The sequence below is a fragment of the Castor canadensis genome, chromosome 11 (genome assembly GCF_047511655.1).
Source record: "Castor canadensis chromosome 11, mCasCan1.hap1v2, whole genome shotgun sequence".
NCBI classification, from domain to species: domain Eukaryota; kingdom Metazoa; phylum Chordata; class Mammalia; order Rodentia; family Castoridae; genus Castor; species Castor canadensis.
Window position 1 is genome coordinate 109,286,654 of NC_133396.1, and position 27,147 is coordinate 109,313,800.

Sequence of the window (27,147 nt, forward strand, 5' to 3'; positions counted from 1 at the left end):
AGTCTGCAACAGGCATTCATCTCACTCCTCTACAACCCATTCTAGTTTCCTTCCCTGACTTCCTCAGACTTGTACTGTTGCTGGTCCAGGTCCTGATTAGGTACCTGACCATCATGTCCTTCTCAAGCCATGACTATAACATTTATCAAAATTGGGCAAGACAGAAACAAGATATTTAAGTGAATGGCCTGGGTGCCCCCACTCTATAATGGCAGCCATACTCCCTGATGATCAGGGTCAGTTACTCCTGCCAGGGTAGTGACTCTTTGCTTTATTAACTCCTTGTCTCAGTAGTGATCCAAAGTAATCTGGTGGTAGCCATAGCTTAATGTTTAATGAGACTCTTGGTGTGTCCACTGGTAGAAATACACCCTTTTGGGGAACCAGAATTTTTAAACTCTCAGAGCCCAGAGTTTGACTAGGAGACACAGTTTTCCTAATTAAGTCACCAGGAGAGAGAATAGTAGAGGGCTGGTCTTATGTTTACCACCTTGTTTTCTAGACTTATATTATTTTACTTAGGGATATAATACTATGATTTAGAATATATATAACACATTGATTTAGGATATATATTGTATCCTGAAGCACTGTGTCTCATCCTTTTAGGGTATCATCTCCAAGCTGGTATCTTAGCTGTGCCTTCAACAGGCTGTTCCTAACTCCTGGGGACACCTTCTAAGTAGTATGACCCCATGGTCACATGTCAGTGCTCTTCCTCCTTGTTACAGAGTGGGTTTCTCGCAATATTTTGCAAGATTTCACGCCAATGGATCAAAATTCTGTAAACCCTTGGATGGTGGTGCTGACTGATGCTCTATAGGCAGGTAAGGCAAACCTATACCCATAATAAAAAAATCAATTCCCAGTCAACAGACAGCCTGGGCTATATAACAAGACCCTGTCTCAAATAAATAACACCCAGCAGCACCTGGGATGCCAAGGCAGAAGGATCACAAGTTGGAGGCCAGCCTGGGCCTCAAAAAAGCAGAAAAAGAAATGATAGAACTACCACTACATGATCCAGCAATTACAGTGCTGGTATAGCCAAATAAAAAAATTAGTATCAGCGTTCCCATGTTTGATGTATTATTCACAACAGCCAAGATACGTAATCAACCTAATTGTCCATCAGTGGATGAATGTTGTGATAGATATGCTCAATATACTGTTAAGCCTTCAGAAAGAATGAAATCCAATCATTTGCAATAACATTGCAGAACCTGGAAGACAGTATGTTAAGTGAAATAAGCCAGGCACATTAGGACAAATTATGCATATTCTCATTTGTGGAATCTAAAGTAAAATGGTTACCAAGAGAAATGTTGGAAAAAGCATACAAAATTTTATTTAGACAGCAGGAATAAGTTAAAGAAATTTATTGTACAACTTGGTGACTAGTTAATAAAACCTGTTGTATACTTAAAAATACTAATAGATTCTAAGACTTGTAATTTTTGTATTATATTGTAATTTTGTGTTGTAAGTATGTGAAGTAATTCATGTGTTAGCTTGATTTAGCTATTCCACAATGTGTGTATGCAGATTACATAGATGGATAGATAGTTAGTTAGTTACAGATATAAATACAGATGATCATGTTTTGTTTTGGGTTTTTTTTTTCTTTTTTTTTTATTGTTTTATTATTCATATGTGCATACAATGCTTGGGTCATTTCTCCCCCCTGCCCCCACCCCCTCCCTTACCACCCACTCCGCTCCCTCCCTCTCCCCCCCTTCCTCTCAATACCCGGCAGAAACTTTTTGCCCTTATCTCTAATTTTGTTGAAGAGAGAGTATAAGCAATAATAGGAAGGAACAAGGGTTTTTGCTGGTTGAGATAAGGATACCTATACAGGGCATTGACTCACATTGATTTCCTGTGCGTGTGTGTTATCTTCTAGGTTAATTCTTTTTTATCTAACCTTTTCTCTAGTTCCTGGTCCCCTTTTCCTATTGGCCTCAGTTGCTTTTAAGGTATCTGCTTTAGTTTCTCTGCGTTAAGGGTAACAAGTGCTAGCTAATTTTTTAGGTGTCTTACCTATCCTCACCCCTCCCTTGTGTGCTCTCGCTTTTATCATGTGCTCAAAGTTCAATCCCCTTGTGTTTGCCCTTGATCTAATGTCCACATATGAGAGAGAACATACAATTTTTGGTCTTTTGGGCCAGGCTAACCTCACTCAGAATGATGTTCTCCAATTCCATCCATTTACCAGCAAATAACATTTCGTTCTTTTTCATGGCTGCATAAAATTCCATTATGTATAGATACCACGTTTTCTTAATCCATTCGTCAGTGGTGGGGCATCTTGGCTGTTTCCATAACTTGGCTATTGTGAATAGTGCCACAATAAACATGGGTATTGCAGGTGTCTCTGGAGCAACCTGTGTCACAGTCTTTTGAGTATATCCCCAAGAGTGGTATTGCTGGATCAAATGGTCGATCAATGTTTAGCTTTTTAAGTAGCCTCCAAATTTTTTTCCAGAGTGGTTGTACTAGTTTACATCCCACCAACAGTGTAAGAGGGTTCCTTTTTCCCCGCATCCTCGCCAACACCTGTTGTTGGTGGTGTTGCTGATGATGGCTATTCTAACAGGGGTGAGGTGGAATCTTAGTGTGGTTTTAATTTGCATTTCCTTTATTGCTAGAGATGGTGAGCATTTTTTCATGTGTTTTTTGGCCATTTGAATTTCTTTCTTAGTTCACTTGCCCATTTCTTTATTGGTTCATTAGTTTTGGGAGAATTTAGTTTTTTAAGTTCCCTATATATTCTGGTTATCACTCCTTTGTCTGATGTGTAGCTGGCAAATATTTTCTCCCACTCTGTGTGTGTTCTCTTCAGTTTAGAGACCATTTCTTTTGATGAACAGAAGCTTTTTAGTTTTATGAGGTCCCATTTATCTATGCTATCTCTTAGTTGCTGTGCTGCTGGGGTTTCGTTAAGAAAGTTCTTACCTATACCTACTAACTCCAGAGTATTTCCTACTCTTTCCTGTATCAACTTTAGAGTTTGTGGTCTGATATTAAGATCCTTGATCCATTTTGAGTTAATCTTGGTATAGGGTGATATACATGGATCTAGTTTCAGTTTTTTGCAGACTGCTAACCGGTTTTCTCAGCAGTTTTTGTTGAAGAGGCTGCTATTTCTCCATCGTATATTTTTAGCTCCTTTGTCAAAGACAAGTTGGTTATAGTTGTGTGGCTTTGTATCTGTGTCCTCTATTCTGTTCCACTGGTCTTCATGTCTGTTTTTGTGCCAGTACCATGCTGTTTTTATTGTTATTGCTTTGTAATATAGTTTGAAGTTGGGTATCGTGATACCTCCAGCATTATTCTTTTGACTGAGTATTGCCTTGGCTATTCGTGGCCTCTTGTGTTTCCATATAAATTTAACGGTAGATTTTTCAGTCTCTTTAATGAATGTCATTGGAATTTTGATGGGAATTGCATTAAACATGTAGATTACTTTTGGGAGTATGGACATTTTTACTATGTTGATTCTACCAATCCATGAGCATGGGAGATCTCTCCACTTTCTATAGTCTTCCTCAGTTTCTTTCTTCAGATGATCATGTTGAGTTGGGCATGGTGGTGCACACTTGTAATCCCAGCACTTGGAAAGCAGAAGGCAGGAGGATCAAGAGTTTAAGGCAAGCCTGAGTTATATACTGAAATCCTATCTCTAAAAACAAAAAAACTCATCATGTTATATCCCATATATATACATTTTTACTTGTCCATTTAAAAATTAATAAAAAGCCGAATGCCTGTGACTCATGCCTATAATCCTAACCACTCAGGAGGCAGAGATCAGGAGGATCTCTGTTCGAAGCCAACCTGGGCAAATAGTTCACAAGACCCTATCTTGAAAAAAAACAACACAAAAAAGGGCTGAAAGTAGCTCAAGTAGTGGAGTGCCTGCCTAGCAAGTATAAACCCCTGAGTTGAAACCCTAGTACCATCAAAGGAAAAAAAAAGCAGACTGGCTAGAAACCTGAGGACATGAAAAACAAAACACTGTAGTGAGTTTTCTTTTCACCTCATTTAACTCTTGGAGCTGAAGAAACCAGCAACCTGGAAATGCACATGAGTATACACAGTCAAAGAGAGAGAGCCACATGGCTCACACCTATAATCCAATTAGGAGGGTTGCAGTTTGAAACCAGCCTAGGGCAAATAGTTCAGGAGACCCTATCTCAAAAATACCCAAAACAAAAGGCAGAGTGGCTCAAGTGGTAGAGTGCCTGTTTAGCAAGCATGAGTCCCTGGTTTAAATCTCTGCCACAAAAAAAAAAAAAAAAAAAACCTGTTACTGCTAGCCAAAGGGAAGGGGCAAACTAGCAAGACAGAAAATTCGACTGCACTATGGAGTGCATAGATTAAACATTATTTCTGGATATAACTGAGTTATTTCCAGATGAGACTAGCATTTGAATTAGTGGACTCAGCAAAGTAAATTACTCTGCCCAAGGTGGGTGGCCATCATCCAATCTGTTGACAGGCTGAATATAACAAAAAAGCAGAGGAATGAAAAATTTCCGTTTGCTTCCTGTCTGCCTGCTTTAACTGAGACATCAGTCTTGTCATTGGACTGGGATTTACACAGACAGCTCCTATGGTACTCAGGCCTTCAGACTCAGACTGGATTAGACCACTGGCTTTCATGAATCTCCAGCTTGCACATGACAGTTGGCGGCACTTTTCATCCTCTATAACCACATGATCTGATTCCTATACAGATGGCCCTCTGTATCTGCAGGTTCTGCATCTGCAGATCCAACCAACCATGGACCAAAAATACTCAGAAAAAAACTGGAAAAGTTCCAAAAAGCAAAATTTTAATTTTCCATATACCACAAACTGCACTGAATCCACACAAATGGAGAGGTGTGTGGGCATACCCTGCTATAGCCTCCCCCCATTTGAAAGATCCTCAGTCTCTCCAGCATTCATTGTTTGAGCATTGTTTGCCTTATATCTTCTCCATGTAACATGTAGCTAGCTAGGCCTGTGATGGTAACATCTATACTGAACATGTACAGACTTTTGTCATTACTCCCTAAACACAGTATAATCACTTATAGCATTTACATTATATCAGGCATTATAAGTAATCTGGAGGTGATTTGAAGTATATAGGACAATGTGTGTAGGTTCTATGCAGTTACTACACCATAAATTTTTGTATCCATGTGGGGGTCCTGGACCCAATCTCCTGTGGAGACAGAGAAGACTGAGGAATGGAGATAGATGATAGATAGATAGATAGATGGAGATATATATATATATATATATATATATATATAAACATATACATATATATGTATATACATACATATATATATGCACACACATACACATACATATATACAATATATATAGTAGAAACCTAGACTTCCATTATCTTCAGGTTGTAACATGTCACCCAAAACCCCTTCCAAGATGGTGTCACAAAAGTCCAGGTAGGAGGCATTATGTATTTCATCTCAGCCAGACAATAACAAGCCCTCCTCCCTGTCAGTAAAGATGATAATATTGCTGGGTACCAGTGACTCACATCTGTATTACTGAAAAGATCAGGAGTATCTTGGTTCAAAGCCAGCCCTAGCCAAATAGTTTGGGAAACCCTATCTTGAAAATACCCAACACAAAAAAAGGACTGGCAGAATGGCTCAAGCAGTAGAGCTCCTGCATAGCAAGCTTGAGGTCCTGAGTTCAAACTATAGTCTCATCAAAAAAAAAAAAAACCATAGTGTCAGTGTGGAACCTGGATATCCCCTTGGCAAAAATGAGGCACCCCTCTGCTTTCCTGCTGGGTGCTGTGGAGAGCCAGGGCTTTCACTGTCACCCACAGGTGATGAGATTATCTTCACAGTGATACCATAGGGGAGCTGGAACTCCCACCCCCAATCAGAGGTAAGTAGGCACTCCACTCACTGTCTGTGCAGGTAGTGTAGGAAATCCGAACTTCCACCTTCACCAGAAGCAATGAAATGACAACCCCTCTCATACCAAATTAATGTCAGAGAAAGTTAAAACAGAAGTTTTAAATTAAGATCCCAGAATCTTACAACACAGGGCTGGAGGTTTGGCTGAAGTGGTAGAGTGCCTGCCTCGAATGCATGAAGCTCTGAGTTTAAACCCCAGTACCACCAAAACAAACAAAAAAAACTAGACTTATAACAAAAATGTCCAAGTTTTGGGCTGGAGGCATGGCTTAAGTTACACAGTGCACCTGCCTAACAAGTACAAAGTCCTAAGTTCAAGTCCCAGTACCACAAAAAAAAAGTTTTGTTTACAGTACTGGGGTTGAACTCAGGGCCTATACCTTGAGCCACTCCACCAGCCTTTTTTTTTTTTTTTTTTTTTTTTTTTTATGAACCCAGGGTTTTTTCTCATGAACTATTTGCCTGAACTGACTTGTAACTGCGATCCTCCTGATCTGTGCCTCCTGAATAGCTAGGATCACAGGCATGAACCACCAGTGCCTGGCCCAAGTTCTAATTTAAAAATATATCAAGAACTGGAAAGACTACAACATGAGCAAGGAAAAGACAAAGACAATCAATAGATGTCAAGATACTGAAATTATCTGACAAAGATTTTAAGATAGCCATGATAAAAATACTTAAACAACCAAACAAGTGCTTTGAGATAAGTGAAAAAAATTATAAGGCTTCAGCAAAAAAATAGAGACTAGAAAGAAGAACCAAAGTGAAATATTACAACTCAGAATTACAGTCCCCAAAATGAAAGCTCAGTAAATGAAACTCAGTTGATGAAAACTCAACAGCAAAATGAAGAGGATAGTTGAGAGAAGATAAACTAGAATATATAAACAAAAGAAATTAATCTGGAAAATGTTGAGAATATAGATTGAAAAAAAATGAACAAAGCCCTAAGGACCAAAGAGACTATAACAAAAGATGTAATATTCCTGTCATTGGAGTCCAGAAGGAGAGAACAAAGAAGGCAGGGATGAAAAAGTACATAAAGGAATCGTAAAAACTTCTCTGTCAAGACATAGAATCTGTCAGGATTCAAGAACCTGAACCAATACCAGGTAAGATAAACCTAAAAAATGCACTTACAACTAAACTTCTGAAATCTAAAGACGAAGAAAGTCTCAGAAATGACACCTTCCCTACAAGGGGAGAGAGAGGCAGAGGCCACTCCCATCAAACCATGAAGAACAGAAGGAAGTAGTACAATATTTTTCAAATGCTGAAAGAAAAGAACTGTCAACCCAAAATTCTATACCCAGAAAAAATATCCTCCAGAAATGAAGGAGAAGTTAAGACATTATTAGACAAAGAAAAACCAAGAGAATTTATTACTACTAGACCTACTGTAGAAGAATGGTTCATGGAAATTCTCTAAACATCAATGAAGTAATTAAAAGAAGTCATGCAGCTGGGCATGGTGGTGCACATCTGAAATCCCAGCACTCAAGAGGCTGAGGCAGGAGGGTCATGAGTTCCAGGCCAGCCTGGGCTACATGCTAGACCCTGTCTCAAAAGGAGGAAGGGAGAATAAATGTATTGAGGAAAAAAACTGAAATATAGGGAACCAAATAAAAATGAAAACATATCAAAATTTTTGTGTCAGAAGTACTGAGGAAAAATTATAGCACTAAATGTGTACATTAAGAAAGAAAAAGTCTAAAATCAGTAATTAAATTCCCACCTCAGGATGCTGGAAAAAGAAGAGCAAAGGGAGCTGAGAGTATATAACCCAGTGGTAGAGCACTTGCCTAGTATAGGCAAGGTCCTGAGTTCAATACCCAGCACCACCACAAAAAGGGAAAAAAAAAAAAACTGTGAAGGAGAAAAAGAAACTAAACCTAAATTAAGTATGAGAATGGAATAAAGATAAGAAAAGGAAATCAAGGAAGTTTATTTAAAATATATATAAATCAATGAAACAAAGAGCTGGTTCTTAGAAAAAAATCAGTAAAACTGACAAGCCACTAGAAAAACTGACAATGAAAAAAGAAAAAGACACAGATTACCAATATCAGGAATAAAACATAGCATATCAGAAAAGACCTTGCAAACATCAAAAGGAAAGAGAATACCTTGAACTCCATACACATAAGTTGACAACTTAGACAAAATGACCCAAATCTTTGAAATACCACAACTGACCCAATATGAAATAGGCTATTTGAATAATTCTATAACTATTAAGGAAATTTAATTCATAGTTTAAAACTTTCCCCTCCTCCAAAAAAGGAAATTTCCAAGTCCAGATGATTTTGTACCAGATTTTTAAAGAAAATGCCAATCATACCGGGTGCCAGTGACTAACGCCTCTAATTCTAACTACTCAGGAGGCAGAGATCAGGAGGATCGTGGTCTGCAGCCAGCCCAGGCAAATAGCTCGTGAGACCCTATCTTGAAAAAACTCTTCACAAAAAAAAAGAAAATACCAACCATAATATAATCTCTTTCACAAAATAGAAAACGAATACTTTCCAGTTCATTTTATGAAGTTAATATTACCCCAAAGAAGAAAAAAAAAAGACAAAACAGTACAAAATGTACAGATCAAAACATTTTATAAATACAGATGCAAAAATTCTTTTAAAAGCATCAACAAATGGATTAAAGTAGTGTATAAAAGCATTACACACTATGCCCAAATGAAGTATTTTCCAGGGATGCAAGGTTGGTTCAATATCCAAAAATAAATCGATGGAAAACACTATATTAATACTCTTAAGAAAGAAAATCATAAGCCGGGTGCTGGTGGCTCACGCCTGTAATCCTAGGTACTCAGGAGGCAGAGATCAGGAGGATCACAATTCGAGGCCAGCCTGGGCAAATAGTTTGCCAGACCCTATCTCCAAAACACACATCACAAAAAGGACTGGTAGAGTGGCTCAAGGCCCTGAGTTCAAACCCCAGTACTGGAGGGGAGGAAAGAAAGAAAGAAGGGAGAGGGGGAGGTTGGGAAGTTGAGAGGGAGGGAGCAAGGGAGAGAGGGAGGAAGGAAGGAAGGAATATCATAAGACCCTAAAAAAATGTAGAATCATTTGTGATTCAGTGGTTCAATAGCCATTTATGATTTAAAAAACAAAAGTAGCTCTCACAAACAAGAATACAGGGAAACTTCCTCAACTTGAGAACATCTACAAAAAAAAAAAACCTTACAGTTAACATTATACTCAAGGATGAAAGTCTAAATGCTTTACAGTCAGGAACAAGGCAGGTATGTCTGTTCTCACCCCTCACATTCAACATAGCGCAACAGGTCTAGCCAGTGCAGTAAGTCAAGAAAGGGCAGGAAAAGGAATATGAACCAGAAAATAAATAAAACTTCCAAGCCAGGTGCCAGGGGCTCACACTTGTAATCCTAGCTAATTGGGAGGCTGAGATTAGGAGGTTTGAGGTTCAGGGCCAGCATGGGCAAATAGTTCAAGAGGCCCTATCTCCAAAATAAAGCAAAGTGGACTGGAGGTATGGCTCAAGCAGTAGAATGCCTGAGTTCAAACCCCAGACCCACCAGGAATAAAAAGAAAACTCCCTATTTGCAAATAACAAGAAAAAAAAAATCTCCTAGAAACACACACACACCCTTTCATGTGGACACCAAAATTTAAAATACAATACTGTTTATAGTTGCTCATAGGTATAAGTTAACAAATATGATTTATATGATGAAAACTATACAATGTGGATGAAAGGAATCAAAGAGCTAAATAAATGGAAAGACATAACATCTAACAGAATATATAATCATTTGGTGAATTTTTTGACTTTACATAGCATATTCACTCTAGCAATGCTCACTGGCTTGTTTTTTGTTTTTGAGACAGAGTCTCACTTTGTAACCCAGACTGGCCTCACCCTCCCATGTGCTGGGATTTACAAGTGTGCATCACCACTACTGGCCATACCCACTCTTTTTGAGCCACAGCACTACTGGCATTTCTACTTCATTTAATGTGGGCAGTGGCTTTCTCCAAGCCTCCCACAGTTATCCTATTTGAATGTTAGCAACATCAAGTGGGGTCCTTGCCAGAATATTAAATCCTGTTACCAGACATTATATCCCACTCTCCTGGGGCCAACACCCCCAAAAGCCAGTCTCAAGCATCCTCTCCCATATCCATCCTAGACATGCTGGCGAGGCCCTCTGATACCTCTGAGGCATGGGTCCCTTTCTCCTCTTACGGGACTCTTAGCTGGGTTCTGACAGGACTTTATCTTGGTTGTTGGCTTGGAGGTCAGTAGAGGAGGTGGGGTGGACTAGGACTTGTCTTGAATGCAGAGGCCTCTCCATCAACTTTAAGCAAGGAAGTAGTGAAGTCCTTTAAAGGAAGAAATATACACTCTTCTAGGCCCAAAAGACAAAGGGGAATTTGAGGATTTAAGACTCAAAGCACCAACCCAGACACCCCCATCCTAATCCCAGGATCTCACTCCTTCTCAATAAACCTGCTAGAGTTCAGAATTCAGACTTCTTTGGAGCCTAGCTACTCTTGCAACTAAACCCTGGACCTTACTTTCAGCTTTTTGGGTGCTGTAGATGCACCATATCAAAATGTCTAAGTTCATGAGAACCTCGGGCTTTTGCACTTAGTCTTTAATTGACCCTCAGTGCTCAGCCTTTCATTGCTTTTCTCCAATACATTGATTGCCTCCAGCAACAGCCATCCAATTTCTTTGTAGAAAACCCTGATATATTTACCAAGCTTGAAATATTTACCCACGAATGCATCCCTTCTACCAGGATTCCATCCCCACTCATCACTAGTAAAAGTTGTAACTGCACTGATCTGATGTATGAGGCCAGCATTGCACTGCCTCCTTCACTGCTGGAATCCTCCTTGTCAGCTGGCCAGCAGGTGATCCCACTTTAAAAATCTTATTTTAGAGGCTGCTTCCTCAGCACTGTTGGCACCAGTTGTTGCCAGGTTGGGTTCCTTGGGAAACATAGTGAGATGGAGATTGATTAGGATGTGCTCTCAGAATCAATGCAGTGAGAATTTGGATTGGACAGAAAGGGCATTGGAACTGTTGTGGCCCTGCAGAGTTGTCCCCACACTGAGCTGAGGGGATCAGATCTTTATTCATCCACATTGACCAGTAGACATAGGCTGTCCCAGGAGGGCACAGCCCCTTGGGTGGGTTTTCATTGGAGGGAACTGACAGCTACCAAAATTCCCAGCTGCCCTGGGGTTGGCACAAGGACCAGTGCTTCAGTCTTGAAGGGGACCTATAGATGGACATGACAGCATCCACCTTAGAACCTGTAAACGTAAGAGGTAGAACACCCACACTTTTTTAATTCATTTAGTCACATGTACATACATTGTTTGGGTCATTTCTCTCCCCTTCCCCCCGCCCCCACCCTCTCCCTCCTAACCATTTTTTTAAATTACACTTCTGCCCAGGCTCTGGACAGCTCCACTCGATCTGATATGTGGTGGCTCACAGTGTTACTTCCCTTTTGAAGGCTCACCAGCTGAGGGGAAAAACCATAAAATAGCATACTCCAAAGTTAGACGGACGTGGCGTTTGCCCTTTATTATACATTAGGCCTCATGTTGCTATGACCTACTGAATACACATGTGCTTGCATTTTACTTTGAGACTGTACTATAACTAACCATGTATCTGTTTGGGATTTTGGGCAGTACAGGGGTTTGAACTCAGGGCCTTGCACTTGTGAGGCAGGTGCTCTACCACTTGATCAACTCCACCAGTCCTTTTTGGTGCTCAGTATTTTCAAGATAAGGTCTCTCAAACTATTTGTCTGGGCTGGCCTCAAATAACTATCCTCCTGATTTCTGCCTCCCAAGTAGCTAGGATTACAGATGTGAGCCAGCAGCGCTCGGCCATCTGTTATCTGCTTTCACTCACTAGACTGTGAGTTCCTTGAAAGAGTGTGAGCCCAAGGCTTTGCATCATGAATACACTAAATGTCCTAATATTTGTTAAATAAGTGATTGCAGAAGTGAATAATGAAGAAATTTGTTGACTACGTGATTGCACAAGTGAATAATGAAGGAATAATCAACTTTGCAAGGTGTCTATCCTCCGACACAAGTTAGAAGAAAACATCTAGGTGCTCAGTGAAGCAGCAGTGCCTAGAGATGAGGCCCTGGATTCTGGAGTTTTCACAGAAACTTTGCACTCCAGGAATCTGGAAATGCGTATTTTCCACTCCCAGTTCTGTTTCCTCTTTACTTCCTTTCCCTGGCTCTTCCTACTTGGTCCTGGAACAGGCATTCTGAGTGGTGTGTAATGCCCACAAGAGGGCAGTAGAGGCCAGACCAGCCACACTGAGTGCCCTGCTTTCTAGCCTCCTCCCTGGCTTCCCAAGAAGAGACACAGTAAGACCCAGCTGATCCTCACTCACAAGCTCATGTGAGAGATACTGCTCCAATATGGGGGATGAAGCCCCTGACACAGAGAAGTTTCTGTAGGTCACTTGGTGGCAAAGTTGGGCCTCCCTGGAGCCCCTGGTTAGCTTTGGCTTTGCTCCTGGAAATCATATCCAATCTGAGCAACTTCTAACAAGCTGAGCAATCTAAGAAGCTTCTAAGTTTTTAAGCCTAAAAGTAAAATAGATTGGAAGAGATGAAAATATCAGCTCACTGGAGCTCAAGTGTCTCCCATTACAAGAACCCACCCTCGACCCTACTTCTTGTTCCACTGACTGCTTCTCCTCCATCCTCTCTCGAAGCCATACCCCCAGAAAGCCATCGCCTATGCATTCACTTCTACATCCACATCTCACAATTGCTACCCATCCCACTGCACTCTGACTTCTACCTTCTCTGCCAAAACTATTCTTATTAATATCACCCATGACCCAACTACAAATTCCCAGAAAACCTTTTGATCAAAATTCATCCCATTTCCCTTTCTCTACCTATTACCCCTCTCAATTAGTGAATGATTCCATCATTCTTTGCCCATGCAAGAAACATTGGAGGTCATTCTAGAATCTATACCTTTTCTTCTAACTACTCCCCCATTCAAATCACAAGTTCTGTCAATCCTCCTCCTAAATATAGCTAGCATTCATCCCTTATTTTCATGCCACTGCATAGATCAAAATCTCATTCTGAAGTTGTTTTCCAACTGCTCATCCACCCATCCACCCATCCGTCCATCCTCCCACCCACCCACCCACCCACCCATCCATCCATTCATGCAATCATCCAGCAAATGCATATTGAGCAGCTACTGTGCCAGATGCTATTGTGGGTGGTGGCCATGGAGTGCTGATCAGGCTTGACAAGGTTTGCTGTCACTGGAACTCTTAGGCTTGGGCCACAGACAGTAACAACAAAATTAATGAGATAATACTAGATAGTGATAAGTGCTATAAGGAAAACAGAACAGTGATGGAAAACAGCTAGGGGAAACTATCTTTTCAATTAAATATTTAGCAGCGGCTGTATCTCTAGGAAAGGACTCTGAGACAGTGACAAGCAACCATCTAGGTCACCATCATTGCCTAAATATTCAATTTCCCAGCCGTCCTAACAGAAGGACATGTGCAGTTCTAGCCAAGGAGGTATCAGTGGAAATCAGCTGGGTTGGAGGGGTGTGCAGGGCTCGCTGTTGCTTTCCAGAAAAGAAAGACAAATATCACTGATATGGTCCCTTCCTGGTCCTGCTGTTGCTCCTCTGGCCCCTAGGAAAAGGAGGGAAACACCAGGCATGCAAGCCAGAAATATCACCAGCAGCTGCTACCCCCAAACTTGCTATGTAAGAAAAGCAAGCCATTCTCCATGGGGTTTTCTCATCACAGAGCATCACAACTTCAACTTGGACCCCTGGCACATAAAGATCTGGGAAAGAGAAATGGGACAAAGTTCAAAGCCCTAAATTGGGAGCTAATGAGAAACAAAGAAAAGATGTGTGTGGCTGGAGCACAGGGGAGGGAGGGAAAAGAGTAAAGTCCAGGAGGCAAAGGGTCTTCTGGAGCTTTGTGGCCCCGGAGAGCCATCTAGGTTTTCTTTTTTTAAGTTCCTAGGGGACCTTTGAGGGTTTTCGGGCAGGAGAGTGAAATTCTCAGATCAAAGTTTCTTAAAAGCTCTCTCTAGCTGTTACAAGAGAGTGCAGGTGGGACCCAATGCTGCTTTATGGCTGGCCCAACCGCTATTCCCACCCTCCATTTGCTCCCTGTCTGGTCTCTGCTGAGCTTAGGGTGGGCCACATGATCCTGGGGTGGCCCCTGAGACACAGATGGGGAGGACTTGCAAGAAAGGTTTTCTCCCCTGATGGGGACAGAGTCAGCTGGTATGGCACTTTACCCACCTCCTGTCTATAAAGAACAGAAATGACACCTGGGACTGCAGTCTTCTTGCAAGCAAGAGGGACATGTCGACTGAAGCTGGCGGAGTGAAAAAAAAATAGAAAATGCCTGCTCTGGGTACTTGTCAGCATCCTCAAAACTCTGAATTCTGCCTGCTGCCAAAACTTACTAGGTGAGCAAAATAACCCTCTATTTGCCTAAGCCAATATAAATTGGGTTTCTGGTGCTTGCAATTAAATATATTCTCAACTGATGTAGTTGACAGGAAAGTCAGCAGAGAGGCCAGGTAAGAAGTGACTGAGGGGGTGAGAGACAATGGTGGCTCAGACTCTTGCAACTCTCTCCCCACAGATCTTAACATTTCTAGTCTTACTTTTCTCTAATTTGTCTTCCACACAATCACTTTTTCTTTTTTTGAAGGCAGAGTCTCACTATTTAGCCCAGGCTGGCCTCAAACTCATGATTTTCCTGCCTCATTCTCCCAAGTGCTGGGATTACAGGCATGTACCACCATGCCAGGCTCACTAACACTTTCTAAATACACATCTCTTCATGAAGTCCTCATAACTTAAAATTCTTTGCTGGCTCGCCATTGCCTACATAATAAAACTCTAACCTCCTTTGCCTAGTACACAGTGCCCTTTGTGATTTGTCCCACCTCCTTATCTGCCATCTCTTCTCACTAGATCTACCCTTCCACTTTACACCCCTTCCATGAGGAATATCACCTGGTGAACATCTCCCATATGACAGACAACACTGTCCATTCTTTACCCCTAATACAAAAAGTACATACTGCAAGTCTTATTTTATAGATTGAGAAACCTAATGCTCAAGGAAGTTAAATGACTTGGCTACAGTGGTTGATTAGTATTTAGCCCCTGGTTTGATTTCAGAACAATAATTTGCCACTCTCACTTTTCAAGAACTCTGAAGGTAGATGACTGCTGTGTCAAATTCTCAAAGAAGCCAGGCACTGCGACTCACACCTGTAATCCTAGCTACTGTAATCTTAGCCTGTTGGAGGCTGCAATCAGAAGATCATGGTTTGAGGCCGGCCCAGGCAAAAAGTTTGTGAGACTCCATCTCAACAGAAAAAGGTAAGGTGTGGTGGGACACCTGTCATCCCAGTGAGAGCAAGAATAACAAAATAGGAGGATCAAGGTCCAGGCCAGCCTGGGCAAAAAGTGAGACCTTATCTCCAAAACAACTAGAGCAAAAAGAGCTGTAGGTATGGCTCAAGCAGTAGAGCACCTGCCTTGTAGATGAGTAGCCCTAAGTTCAAACCCCAGTCCAACCAAAAAAAAAAAAAAAAAAAAAATGCTCAAGGATGCCAGCAGGGCCCCAGGATCTTCTAGTCTTTCCTTTCTGCCACTTCAGAGGACTAGCATTTACCTTCACACTTGCTACTTCATAGTCTTTTTTTTTTTTTTTTTGGTGGAACTGGGGTTTGAACTCAGGGCTTTCTGCTTGCAAAGCAGGCTCTCTATGGCTTGAGCCACACCACCAGTCCATTTTGTTCTGGTTATTTTGGAGCTGGGGTCTCCTGATATATTTGCCAGGGATAGCCTCAAACCTAGATCCTCCCATTCTCAGCCTCCTGAGTAGCTAGGATTACAGGCATGTGCCACCATTGCCCAGCTACTTTGTAGTCTTAGGATGACTGCTCAGCTCCAGGAATCACATTCAGGTCCAAATCAGAAAAGGGAAGTCTACACCAGTTTGATCGCAGCCCCTCTTTTCTTTCTCCAATTTTTTTTTTTTTTTGAAAACCAACAGTAGCAAAACCTTATTGAAAGAAAAGGAAAGAAAGAGTAAAAGAAAACACAAGAGAAGCTGTGGGCTCTTGCCAGGTGGCACAGATGCCACACCCCCTCTTTTTTTTTTTTTTTTTAAGAAAGCAAATGCTTACCTAGAACCTCCCAAAACTTTTTACCCACAGTTTATGGCAGCCGTTTGGCTGCCCCTGGCTACAAAGGAGGCTGGAAAATAAGGAAATGTCATTGTTATGGTTGGTCTAGATCAAATATAATCTGCCAATTGAGCCTGAGCCCACTATTGCCCTGAACAGATCTGGAGTTCTCTTAGCAAGGAAGATGAGCAGGGGACAGGGTGTGTTGCCACCTCCTGCTAGGCAGAATGGGAACAGCTGGGGTACTCACCCACCTCCCCCCAGATCTTCCAGGAAACCCTTTTTGCCCATCACATGCCAGTTTCCCTGAGACTTTCCTCCCTCGCTCCCTTCCCTAGCCAAACTGATGCTCCTCTCCTCCTACAGTATGCACCTGCTTCCATCATAGGTATCAAATTGCCATTCTAGTAGTTGATGTGCTGCAGTGTGACTGTTCATTCAGTTACACATGCATTGTCTTCAAAATGCTTATTTAACACTTGCTCTTTGTCAGACACTGTAAGAGCCAGGAATTCAGCAGTGAATAAGATTTTCAGACTTGATTCCTGCCCTGATGAAGCTTTCAGTCTAATTAGGTGAGATATTCAGACAGGCAAGGTTATAGGAGGAAAGAAGGCCATCTCCCCAGACTATAAATAACATAATGGCAGAACTGTCTAAAAAAAAAATGTGTTACCCCCAGGACCTCCTAGCAGTGTCTCACTAAAGTAGCAGTACTATGACCATATGTTGAAGCCATTCTTCTCTCAGAAAGGCTTTGAAATGTATTTAAAATGTAAACATTTAGGAAAAAATGTAAACATTTTAAGAGAAATGCATTCCTTAATTCTATTAGGAAACCCAGGGCTGGAGGTGTGGCTCAAGTGGTAGTGTGTTTGCCTACCTATTGTGACCCTCCCCCAAGAATGATCCATGCTACCACCCCAGCATTACATCATACCCTCAAGCAGCTTGAAAATCACTCCCACCCTCATTGCAGGTCTCTTCTCTCAGGAAACAGCCCAGGAGCATCTAACCTAACACTTCACATCAGAGGAACTTAGTGTATGGAACAGGGGTCTTTGGGGTTTTATTTTGTTTGAGACAGCATCTCACTATGTAGCCTAGGTTGGCCTTGAATTCATGATCCTTCTACTTCCACCTCTCAAGTGCTGGGATTACAGTGTGGATATGTGGTTTTTACTGAAGGCTTTGTTTGGCTTTTCTAAACAAGGCACTATCATTGTCAGTGCCAGAGCTGCCAAAGTGTAATTCTGAAAGTACTTAAAATAACTCTTCGGATTCCTAGTCCAAAGCTTATGTGTAGTTTTAATAGGTCCTTAAATGCCCTGTTTTGTTGCCCTTTCTACTACTGCAGGTAATGGCAGCTGGGAACGAGGCAGGCAGAGACAAGGGAAATAAAAATAATACAACCCCTGCTTTGGTCTGTGCTTCTGTTGCCATGGTGATGTTGACAAGTGACACACAGGTGAGAGGTTCTTTACACAGTGGAGCCAGTGTATTGTGGAGGCCAGAGAAGGAGGACATAAATATAGGAGACCCCCAATATTCCTAGACCTGGAAAAGACTTCAGGAAGCCATCTGGCCCATTTTCCACCCTGTTAGCCAAAAGTCAAATGGATGGGGAGGGTTGCTCCTGATTGAAGTAGTTTTACATACATTATATGTTTATATACATTATGTGTGTATATGTATATTACATATACGTATATACGTATATATATTACATATATACGTATATGTAATATGTATATATATGCATATATATTATATATGCATACATGAAGATAGCAATACAAAAGCTACCATATACAATTTGAAAAAGGAGAGGAAGAGGGAGGGGGAATATAATAGAGGGGTGAACTTGTTCAAAGTATACTGTACAAACCTACGCAATTATCATAACGAAGCCCCCTTATACTACTAATGTACGGTAATAAAAAAGATAACAAATTTATGTTTCAAAAAAAAGAGAACAGGGCTGGTGGAATGACTCAAGGGAAGAGTGCCTGCCTAGCAAGCACAAGGCACTGAGTTCAAACCCCAGTACCACCAAAAACAAAAAAAAAGAACAAAGTCCACCACCTCCCTGAGTCACCTGTTAGGCTCGTATTTCACAATATTCCTGACCCCAAATGGGTTTTCAATGTCTAATGTCAGTCTATCTTGATACCCTTCCAGCACAATTCCTCTTACTACTGCTTCTAGGGAAACCAGAGTTAATCACCTTATACTCTGTCCAGTCACACAGGAGATACAGTGCTGAGTGTGGACTCACTTGTTTTGTCCCATTACTACCAGCTGGCAGTTCTGTCAGGGTCCCCACCCCTGTTCTTTGCTCCAGTCTTGGCTCTGGCAGGGAGTGGATGGAGTGGGACAGTCCCCCCTGCCATATCAAGAGCCCCTGGTCACCACAAGTGAGAACTGGGCTCACTGCCTAATAGGTCAGAGTAGGGCAGAGCAGACCTCCATGCAGGATGTTCTCCTTCCTCAAGGAAGACAAAGCCGAAAGCAGGAAAGTCTGGTTTTAATGAGATCTTAAAAAGCCTTTGAGACAGTTGACAGAGCCCAAGGCAGCTTGGAAGCCCAGACTGATAGTAACCCAGCTTTCAGGCTTCCAGATGACCCTGCAAAACAGAAACGGTTCTGCTGAGTTAGGAGGGTGGCCTTTTTCCTGCCTCACATTAAAAAAAGAAAGAAAGAAATCCCAGCCTTTGAAATAGTTTCAGGAATCATCCTGTCTGAAATTGTGCAATGGCCTTAATACACAGCTTGCTTTGAAGGTGAAGAAATAGAAAGTGCCCAACCCAAAGTGCACAGAGACTGCTCCCATTCCTAACCCCCACCACTCTCACCACCAAGGCCGTAGGAAAAGGGTATTTGCAGGAGCAGACTTGGTGCTAAGGTCCCCTCCCATTTCCCTACTGCTCTTTCTACCGCTCTCTCTAGCCCTGGACTACCCCCATTTCCATTCTCTTAATCCACTTCATTTGGCTGAAAGCTCCTACCACTGACATGTTAGATTCTAGGCCTTTCTTCACAGTCCCTAATTCCCCAAAACAGTGTCAGAAAGATTGAACACTTGCACTAACTCTGCTTTGGTTCCTCCACTTCCTTTCTTTCACACCCTGGACCAATAAACCAGTGCTTCTTTTCACAAGAGTGAAGATGCCTCCTTGGCTAAGTGAGGTTAACACCCACCGAGGGCTGATTCCGTCTGGTTCTGGTCTCTCCCAACAGCTTAACATCGTGATTTTTGCTAATTAAGCCGCTTTCTTGTCTTTAATTAGCTGCATGTGAATCTTGTTGGGAAGTCTGGGATCCGTGAAATAGTCTGGGATAAAAATCAAAAAGAAATCATCTATACTCAAGTGAAAAAGAGAGACAGCTTACTCTGCTAAAAAGTTAGGATGGCTTGGTCCTAGGAGGACTGCCACTGGTGGCCCCCACTTAACATAATACAAATGGTCAGCAAGTTCCCATGGCCACTGCCTTTGCCAGTCCAGCTCTGAGTGTGCCTGCTCAAACCATCCCAGGGAGGCCTTACACAGGGGGCTCCAGCTCCACCACCCTGTGATGTTTGCTCCTTGCCTGCTCTCTCACAGGGAGCCATCAGAGGGCTCAGGGAGTCTCTGGATTTTCTGCTCCCGACCCATCTTAGGGCCCAAATAAATGCCAAGTATTATTCTTGTCACTACTCGGCTTGCCAGCTCCTATCTCTGAAATATACGCCTTCTCTGAGAATACTGTCTCAGAGGAGAGCCAGGCTCCGCAGGATGACGACAGAAAGGGTTTTTATACACCCGGCAGAATGTGAGTCACAGGCAGCATCTGCTGTGGCAGCACAGACGTACTTAGATTCCGTTAGAAACGGCTTGAAGATGCAATCAACTCCCAGGGTTAACTGCACCCAAGAAATCATCCAGCCCTATCTCCTTCCTTCTAAATACTGTTGACCTTAAGCCATGTGGGCAGCCAAGTCCATTAGAGTCACCTGGGGAGCCTTTAAAACTATGGATGCTGGGCCCCACCCCAGACTAATTAAATAAAAATCTCTAGGGGCGGGGCCTGAGCATCCATAGTTTTTAAAAGCTCCCAGGTGATTCTAATGTGCAGCAGGGGTCAGGAACCGCTTTAAGATTCCCAGGGAAAAGGACTGCCTGTGTGTTCCTTTGGGAAGCTCAAAATTATTAACAGTCCTCACCAAGAGGAAGTTCTGCCTCATTTCTTATCTGGCCTCATTTTGAGGAAATGACAGTGGAGCAAAGAAGCCTTCTGAAAATAGCTCCTGTGAGGGACATCTGGCAAAAAAGGACCTCAGACTCTCCAGGGAGAATCCTGGGCTTGTCCAAGTCTAAATTCCCAATCACACTCCTTGCCTAGGCTTCATGGTGCCCCAAACTGATGCTGCTTTACTTACCTGCAGCGAATTCTGGGATGTTGTCTGGTCGTTTCAGAAGCATTTCTCTGGAAAACATTAAGGGATAGGGAGGGTAGCAGGTAAAGCAGGCTTTGAGGCAGTGGCCACTGCAATAGTCCTGTGTAATGTGAGACATTCCCATCGCAGGAGTCAACAAACCAGGGACCTCAGACAAAGACCCTTTCATTTATGATTTTCTTCAAGTCAGTATCCAAGGCAGGATCAAAACATCCAAGAGGCAATAAACTTCAGTCACTGCTCATTTCACAAAAGAACTATAGCCAGGTGGGGCTTGACATTCATCCAAAAACATTTTCACAGAACCAATACCAAGCCAGGGAAACAGGCAAACATGAAGAGCATCTGCCCAGTCTTCAAGGGGCTCGTGTGCAATGGGACAAACATACAACCTCACAAGGTTCTGAGTTCCCACTGGGTACAGGGCAGGGGTATCATAAACAAAGCTGAAAAGATGGTTATTAGCCCTGCAGCACAGCAAACATACACCATGATAACGCCAAAGTCCCAGCACCTCCGGGTCATGGAAAATGGCTTACATCCCATTGAGTTTTATGGTTCATAAAATATGCTCACTAGTATTATCTTGCTTTATAACATCCCTGTAAAATGACAATTATTATGTCCCCATTTTGCATATGAAGAAACTAAGCCTTTAAAAGGTTAAACATTTGCCCAAGTTCACAAAGATAATAAAGGAGAGTGGACCCAGCTCTGTGACTCTGAGGTTACTGCTCTCGCTGCCCTGGAACGCCAGGCCTGCCTCACCAGCCCCACTTCCCTATGTTCTCTTGACCAAGGCCCCCCTTGCCCAGGAAGTCCTAAACTTTAAACATACAAGTTTCAATAATGTCACTTCCTTTCTCTTTCAATTCTACATGCTAATTCTGAGCACAAATTACATGTAAGTAACTGCACAAGCTATAGGGATTGATTTTTTTTTTAAAGATAAAATATAGCCCTACTTCAAAGAACTTTCAGGGAACAGGTAAATTCCCAAATGGCCAAATGGCCAAGTAATCTCTAAGATGTGCTAAAAGAGGGGTATTAAATAGTGCTCTGGGAAATCAAAGGGGAGAGAAGGGATTGAGAGGACCCCAAAAATCTTCATAGTGCAGATGGCATTAGGTACAGATAGGATTTTGGTAGAAGGGATGAGGGCTGAGGGTTGAAGGACAAGAATATTCCAGATCCAGGGGAACAGCAAGCATCAAGACCCAGAAATAGAAACAGTCTTCTTACCATAGACTATGACTTCCCTGAGGGTAGCAACTATGTTGTAGCCACTTTTGTATACCCAGAGTCCAAAAAACGCACTCAAAGAGTGTCTGTGCTGAGCTCTATGAGCTCAAAGAATAATCAGTGAAGTTCGGTCTAGCTGGAGTAAGAGCCCTATGATGCAGGGAGCAGGGGGAAATGAAGGAGAAGACAGTGGCAGGTCTGGAGTGTATCTTGAAGGTAGAGCATGTGCTTTGCACAAGAGACCCTGGGTTCAATCTTCAGCATCCCAGAAAAGGAGAAGCCAGCAGGAATGGATGAATAACATGGTATAGCCATACAATCACAGGAGTGAGAATAGAGGCTCTACTATTGAGCGAAAGAAGGCAGGCACAAAAGACCACATATTATAAAATTCCACTTACATAAAATGCAAAAAGACATAATGAATTTGTGCAGTTAGAAATAATACTGGCAACTGGACGTGGTGGTACACACCAGCATTTGGGAGGCTGAGGCAGGAAGATTGAAAGTTTGAAGCCAGACTAAGCTACATGACAAAACCCTGTCTCAAAAACAAAAACAAAAAAAAATAATGTGGCAGGAGTGAGTAAAAGGGTTCACAACGGGTCTGAGGTGATGATAAGGTTCAGTTTGTTCATCTGAACACTCATGCCATGAGTGTAGAAAAGGTCATGTGTCTTAGGATATGTCACGTCTCTGTATATTTCAATAGCACACTTTAAAACAAAAAAAGGCGATGTTGTGCAGCCACTGAAGATTCTTCCAGCAAGGAATATGACTAGTGCTGTAATTTGGAAAGATTTATCTGCCTAAGTATTTATAAAAACATCTGGATGAGCAGAGTGACTCAAGTGTTAGGAACACCTGCCAAGCAATCTTGAAGCCCTGAGTTCAAACCCTAGTACCACAAAAATAAATCTACGATATCACCTATGGATGTTGTATCTACAGCCCAACGCTTATTTGAGGTTTCTGGGTACCTCAAATAAGCTCCATCCTCTTCTTTTTATTTTTCAGGTCCAAATTTGAAGGTATTAAAAATTCTCTACACAGTATTTTCTGTTATAGACTGGAAAACTGTGGCTGAATGGCTATAAATTACTAGAACCCAGAAAACCCAAGCAGAGTTCATTTCCCAACAAGAACAATTCAGAGCTTCTTGTGGTTGAGAGTGAGTTGAGAGCAGAAACCTGCATACAGACAGGGACAGGCAAGCTGTTCAGAGTTCTGTCGTCTCTTCTGCCTTCCTCTACTCATAGGACTATGTCCCATCTAGTACAATGCTGGGTAGATTCTGGCTCACCCTGTTAGCACTCAAAGGAAATAACAATAAGACCAAACAAACAAAAGCAACCCCTATACTTCAAATACTAGCCCCTACCACCCAAGAGGAAGGTCTCATGGGATTCCTGCAAGGGAGCTTGGAAAGGAGGGTGGTGAAGAAGGAAAAGAGAAGGCAGCTGAGGTGTTCCTGCCACAGCCAGGGCCAAGAGGCTCAGCCTCCTCTTGGAAACTGTTCCTGAACAAACAGAGAAGCAGGGCCATCGGGGACATGTGACTCAAACATCACCCTCTTCATTCACCACCCCCAAGTGTTCTAATCCTGTTGTTTGTGAACAATGCAAATGGAGATGTAATTCAAGCTTTTAACATTTATCCCTAGTCTCTCAGCTGGAACCATTCCTAACTTAGATTGCAAGCTCCCCAGGATAGGAACCATGTCATTCTTTCCCTTTAGAAGAAAAGTGCAAAAGTGATTGTCTAATTCCCCAGGTCTGATACTGACAGATGACTCCTAAACTATTGTTTGGTCAAGACTTACCCCAATGAACCTGGCGTTCACAGACAGAACTAGATAGGTTTCATTTTTTCCTGACTCCTTCCCCAGTCTGTCTTCTAAGTCTGATGCCCCTCAGAGAAATGGCTAAAATATGAATAGTGAGATCCAAGAAATATAAAGGGGCCTGGGAAATACGCCAGTGCTGGGGCTTGAACCCAGGGCTTCATGCATGCTAGTCGAGTGTTCTGCCACATGAGTCTTAGTAGGATCTGTGTTTACAGCATAAAACAGTGAAAAGAACCAGGGTTCAAATCCTAAGTCGTCAACTTGAGGAAGGTACTTCACATCATCAAGCTTAACCTGTCTCACCTATAAAATGGAAACCATAATAAAATTGAAACCATAACCATAAACCATAATATCTTTTGTAGCGTTGCTGGGAATACCAGCAAAATGGCACTAAGATGCCACACTCAGCATGGGCACTGGGGACAAACACATTGCTTCATCAGCTTGGAGTTTTGGATCAGTAACAGGGAAGATTGACAACACAACTACAATACAGTGTGATGACTGTTGATGTAAGGAAACAAAGCAGTGCCTGAAAATGGAAGCCATTGTTATTATTTAAACCATGCCTTGCCCATTGAGCCAAACAGTATTTGAGCAGCTCTGTTGTGTTCATCCACTGCTGCTCTGTGATTTCTTTTCTGTCCCTTCAGTTCTTTGCCTGTTGACCCATTAAGAGATTTTTCATTCAAGCAAATGCCAGGCTACCATGCAGTGTAGGAGAAGGAAAGAATACACTCTAGGATACACTGGAAAATGGTCCCCTTTTGCCCAAGAAGTAAGGGGCATCCAACCCATGGAGTTCTACAACACTTCTCAGATAGGGATGGGTCAGACATCTGAATTTTTTTTTTAACTTCTACTAATGATTTTGTTGAGCTCCTCTAGTTGCGAACAGTGTTCTACACCCACTGGCTATTTGTTGGGTTTCCCAATACCAAATTCCCACTTCCAAGTGCCACAGAGTACATATTTACCTTTACAGTTATAGTGAGTAAGCAAGCATTAATATTTTTAAGAATTTAGAGATAACTGAAGGAAGCCTTTAAGAGATAAAGGAAGAAAGTCCTCAGTGCCCAGAGTTAGAAAAAGTTGAATTGTAGGATATTTTCAAACTTTGAAGAATATTGTGTTTAATATTTTAATATCTTTTTTCTTTTTCTTTCTTTTTTTTTTTTTTTTTTGGTGGTACTGAGGTTTGAACTCAGGGCCTCAGGTGATCTACCACTTGAGCCACTCCACCAGCTTTTAGAGTTTGTTTAAAAAAGGAAGGGGACTCTCATATTCGTTTAACTTCTGGCGAAATTTTGGTATAAATTTTCCACTAGTTGCCCAAGGTCAGTCTGGAAAACCACCTACCTGAAGAAGCCACTTAGAAGGAACTCCACTTCTTTATGGGTCCTTAGGTACTTTTCACTAGCAATCCGAGTCTGGATCTGCCGGGCAAGAGCAAAGGGTCACCACGCTCCTCGAGAAGACAGATCCAGTTTCAACCCCGGAGGTGCGAAAGTCTGAGGAATCAACCTGCAAGTAACCCAGATCTTTCCCGGGTGCTTGAAAGCTCACGCCGCCCATCTTCTCATAGACTCACTTCTTGCTGCCTCCTGTTAGGGTTAACTGAGGTCGGTAAGTTCTCGTCTGTATCTAACTTTTGTGTCTGGGAGTAATTTCGGCCTATTTCTCCGGCCAGATCCCTACTTTAGTTCTTGCACTTTCCAACGCCCGTTGGGCTCGGCTCAGGGGACCAAAAGCCCAGAGATAGTCTGGTGAGCGGCGTGTCTCCTCTGAGCCCTTCACCCCTTTAACTGGTAACAGGCCCCACTCCCCTACTCTCGGGGCCCCCATCCCCGTTTGGGGTCCTCTGTCATGGGGAGCTGCAATTTGACGGAGGAGGGTTCGGGGAGAGCAGGCTCACGCACCTTGAAGTTTCGCAGCTGCTCCAGTTGCTGGGGGCTCAGAGCCCCGGGGTCTGGCCCCAGCAGCCCGCCCTGCAACGTAGCCATCTTGCTGTGGTTGTCAAGGCGACGGGCCGAGGGCTAACGAGGCTCCGCCCCCGAGCCCGCCCCGCCCCGCCCCGCCCCGCCCCGCCCGAAGTCTGTTCCTCTCCAGATTCAAAGCGAGAACCGCCGGAAGAAACCAGTTGGTGTCCGCTCTGCAGCTGAGTGAACCTGGGGGAAAAGGTGGTCTCCAAAAGATCTTTTTTCCCAGATTTGAGGACTTATTTCCGAACTTAGTTGTCTATGGAATGAACTTTTCTTCTTGACCCCAGACAACCTCAAATAGTGTTTTCTATTAGCTCTAGAACAAAACAGAAAAAGGTCCCCAAGGCATGGTCTCCCAAAATCTGATTCCTGATCTGCAAAAGCTGGAGGAACTCTGGTCCTGGTTAAAGAGAATCCAGGCTTCTTCCCGTTCCAGTGGCCAGAAACCAACCCTTGCATCTGACCTGCAGACACTTGACATTGAAATGTTGAAGTCTTAAAACAACCAGAAACCACCCCAGAGCATGGAGTTCTGCAAAGGAAGAAACAAAACGTTAGCTGACTCCAGATGCTGGAAAGGCCCAGGGGGATATCTTGGTTGAATTTCTCCCTCTTGTACTGACTTTCCTACACAGATTAATTTTTCTCTTCACCCTGGGCTTCTCAAAAATTCTAAATTATTTCTCCTACTCCCTGTTGAATAAGGGAGAAGAAAGGTCTTCAAGATTTGTTCTTCTAGTATCTGATTAAGAAGGATAAGTGAAACATAAAGCTGGAGAGCTGAAAATATCCTCGTGGAAAGGGCAGGACACAATCATGTGAGCATTCACATCCACAGAGACAGTGCCCAGCAGAGAGGCCCTTAGAGAGTTTGGAGATGAGAACTCAAAAGGGAGGCTATCTCTTTTTTGGGGGGGAGGTGGAGGGAACAACTGGGGTTTGAACTCGGCTTCGTACTTGCAAAGCAGGCAATCAACTGCTTGAGCCATACCTCTAGTCCGTTGTGCTCTGATTATTTTGGAGATGGGGTCTTGTGAATTATTTGCCTGGGCTGGCCTTGAACCATGATCCTCTCAATTTCACCCTCCCAAATAGCTAGGATTACAGGTGCCTCAGTGCCAGCTGAGGCTGTATTTTCAGACTGTTGAACAACTACTCCACTGAGCAAGGAAATGACATGAGAAATAAGCCCAGCATTAGGCCACGGACCCTCCCTTTCCCAGCAAAGAAAAATAGTGAAAATGTTTGCAGTTCCCAATACAGGGAAAGAGGTAAATTAGGCAACGGGCTACAAGCTTCCCAGGAACCTCATCTGATCCTCATCCAGGTTAGTAATCATTTTGGTTGTTTGTCTGTGTTTTAGGAGAGTTAATAGAGTGAGAGAGAGATAAGCTGCCATCTGTCAGAAGAGCTATTTTTCCAGCAGGAGCAGAGGTTAACCAAT

At 42.6% G+C, this 27,147-nt stretch overlaps 1 protein-coding gene across 2 annotated transcripts; it reads right to left on the reverse strand.

Moving 5' to 3' along the window:
- Positions 1 to 1,744: 1,744 nt before the first annotated feature.
- Riiad1 (regulatory subunit of type II PKA R-subunit domain containing 1) lies at positions 1,745 to 25,765 on the reverse strand. 2 transcript variants are annotated; one of them, XM_074048094.1, is made up of 5 exons: positions 25,641 to 25,765; positions 25,081 to 25,157; positions 20,613 to 20,659; positions 19,394 to 19,526; positions 1,745 to 3,613 (listed from the first exon to the last, which is right to left on the reverse strand). In XM_074048094.1, the coding sequence occupies exons 1-4, from the start codon at positions 25,722 to 25,724 to the stop codon at positions 19,456 to 19,458; spliced, it is 279 nt and encodes a 92-aa protein (XP_073904195.1). In that variant the 5' UTR covers positions 25,725 to 25,765; the 3' UTR covers positions 1,745 to 3,613; positions 19,394 to 19,455. The 2 variants fall into 2 exon arrangements, with proteins under 2 accessions (XP_073904195.1, XP_020035422.1); XM_020179833.2 differs by lacking the exon at positions 1,745 to 3,613 and adding an exon at positions 18,701 to 18,819.
- Positions 25,766 to 27,147: the final 1,382 nt, after the last annotated feature.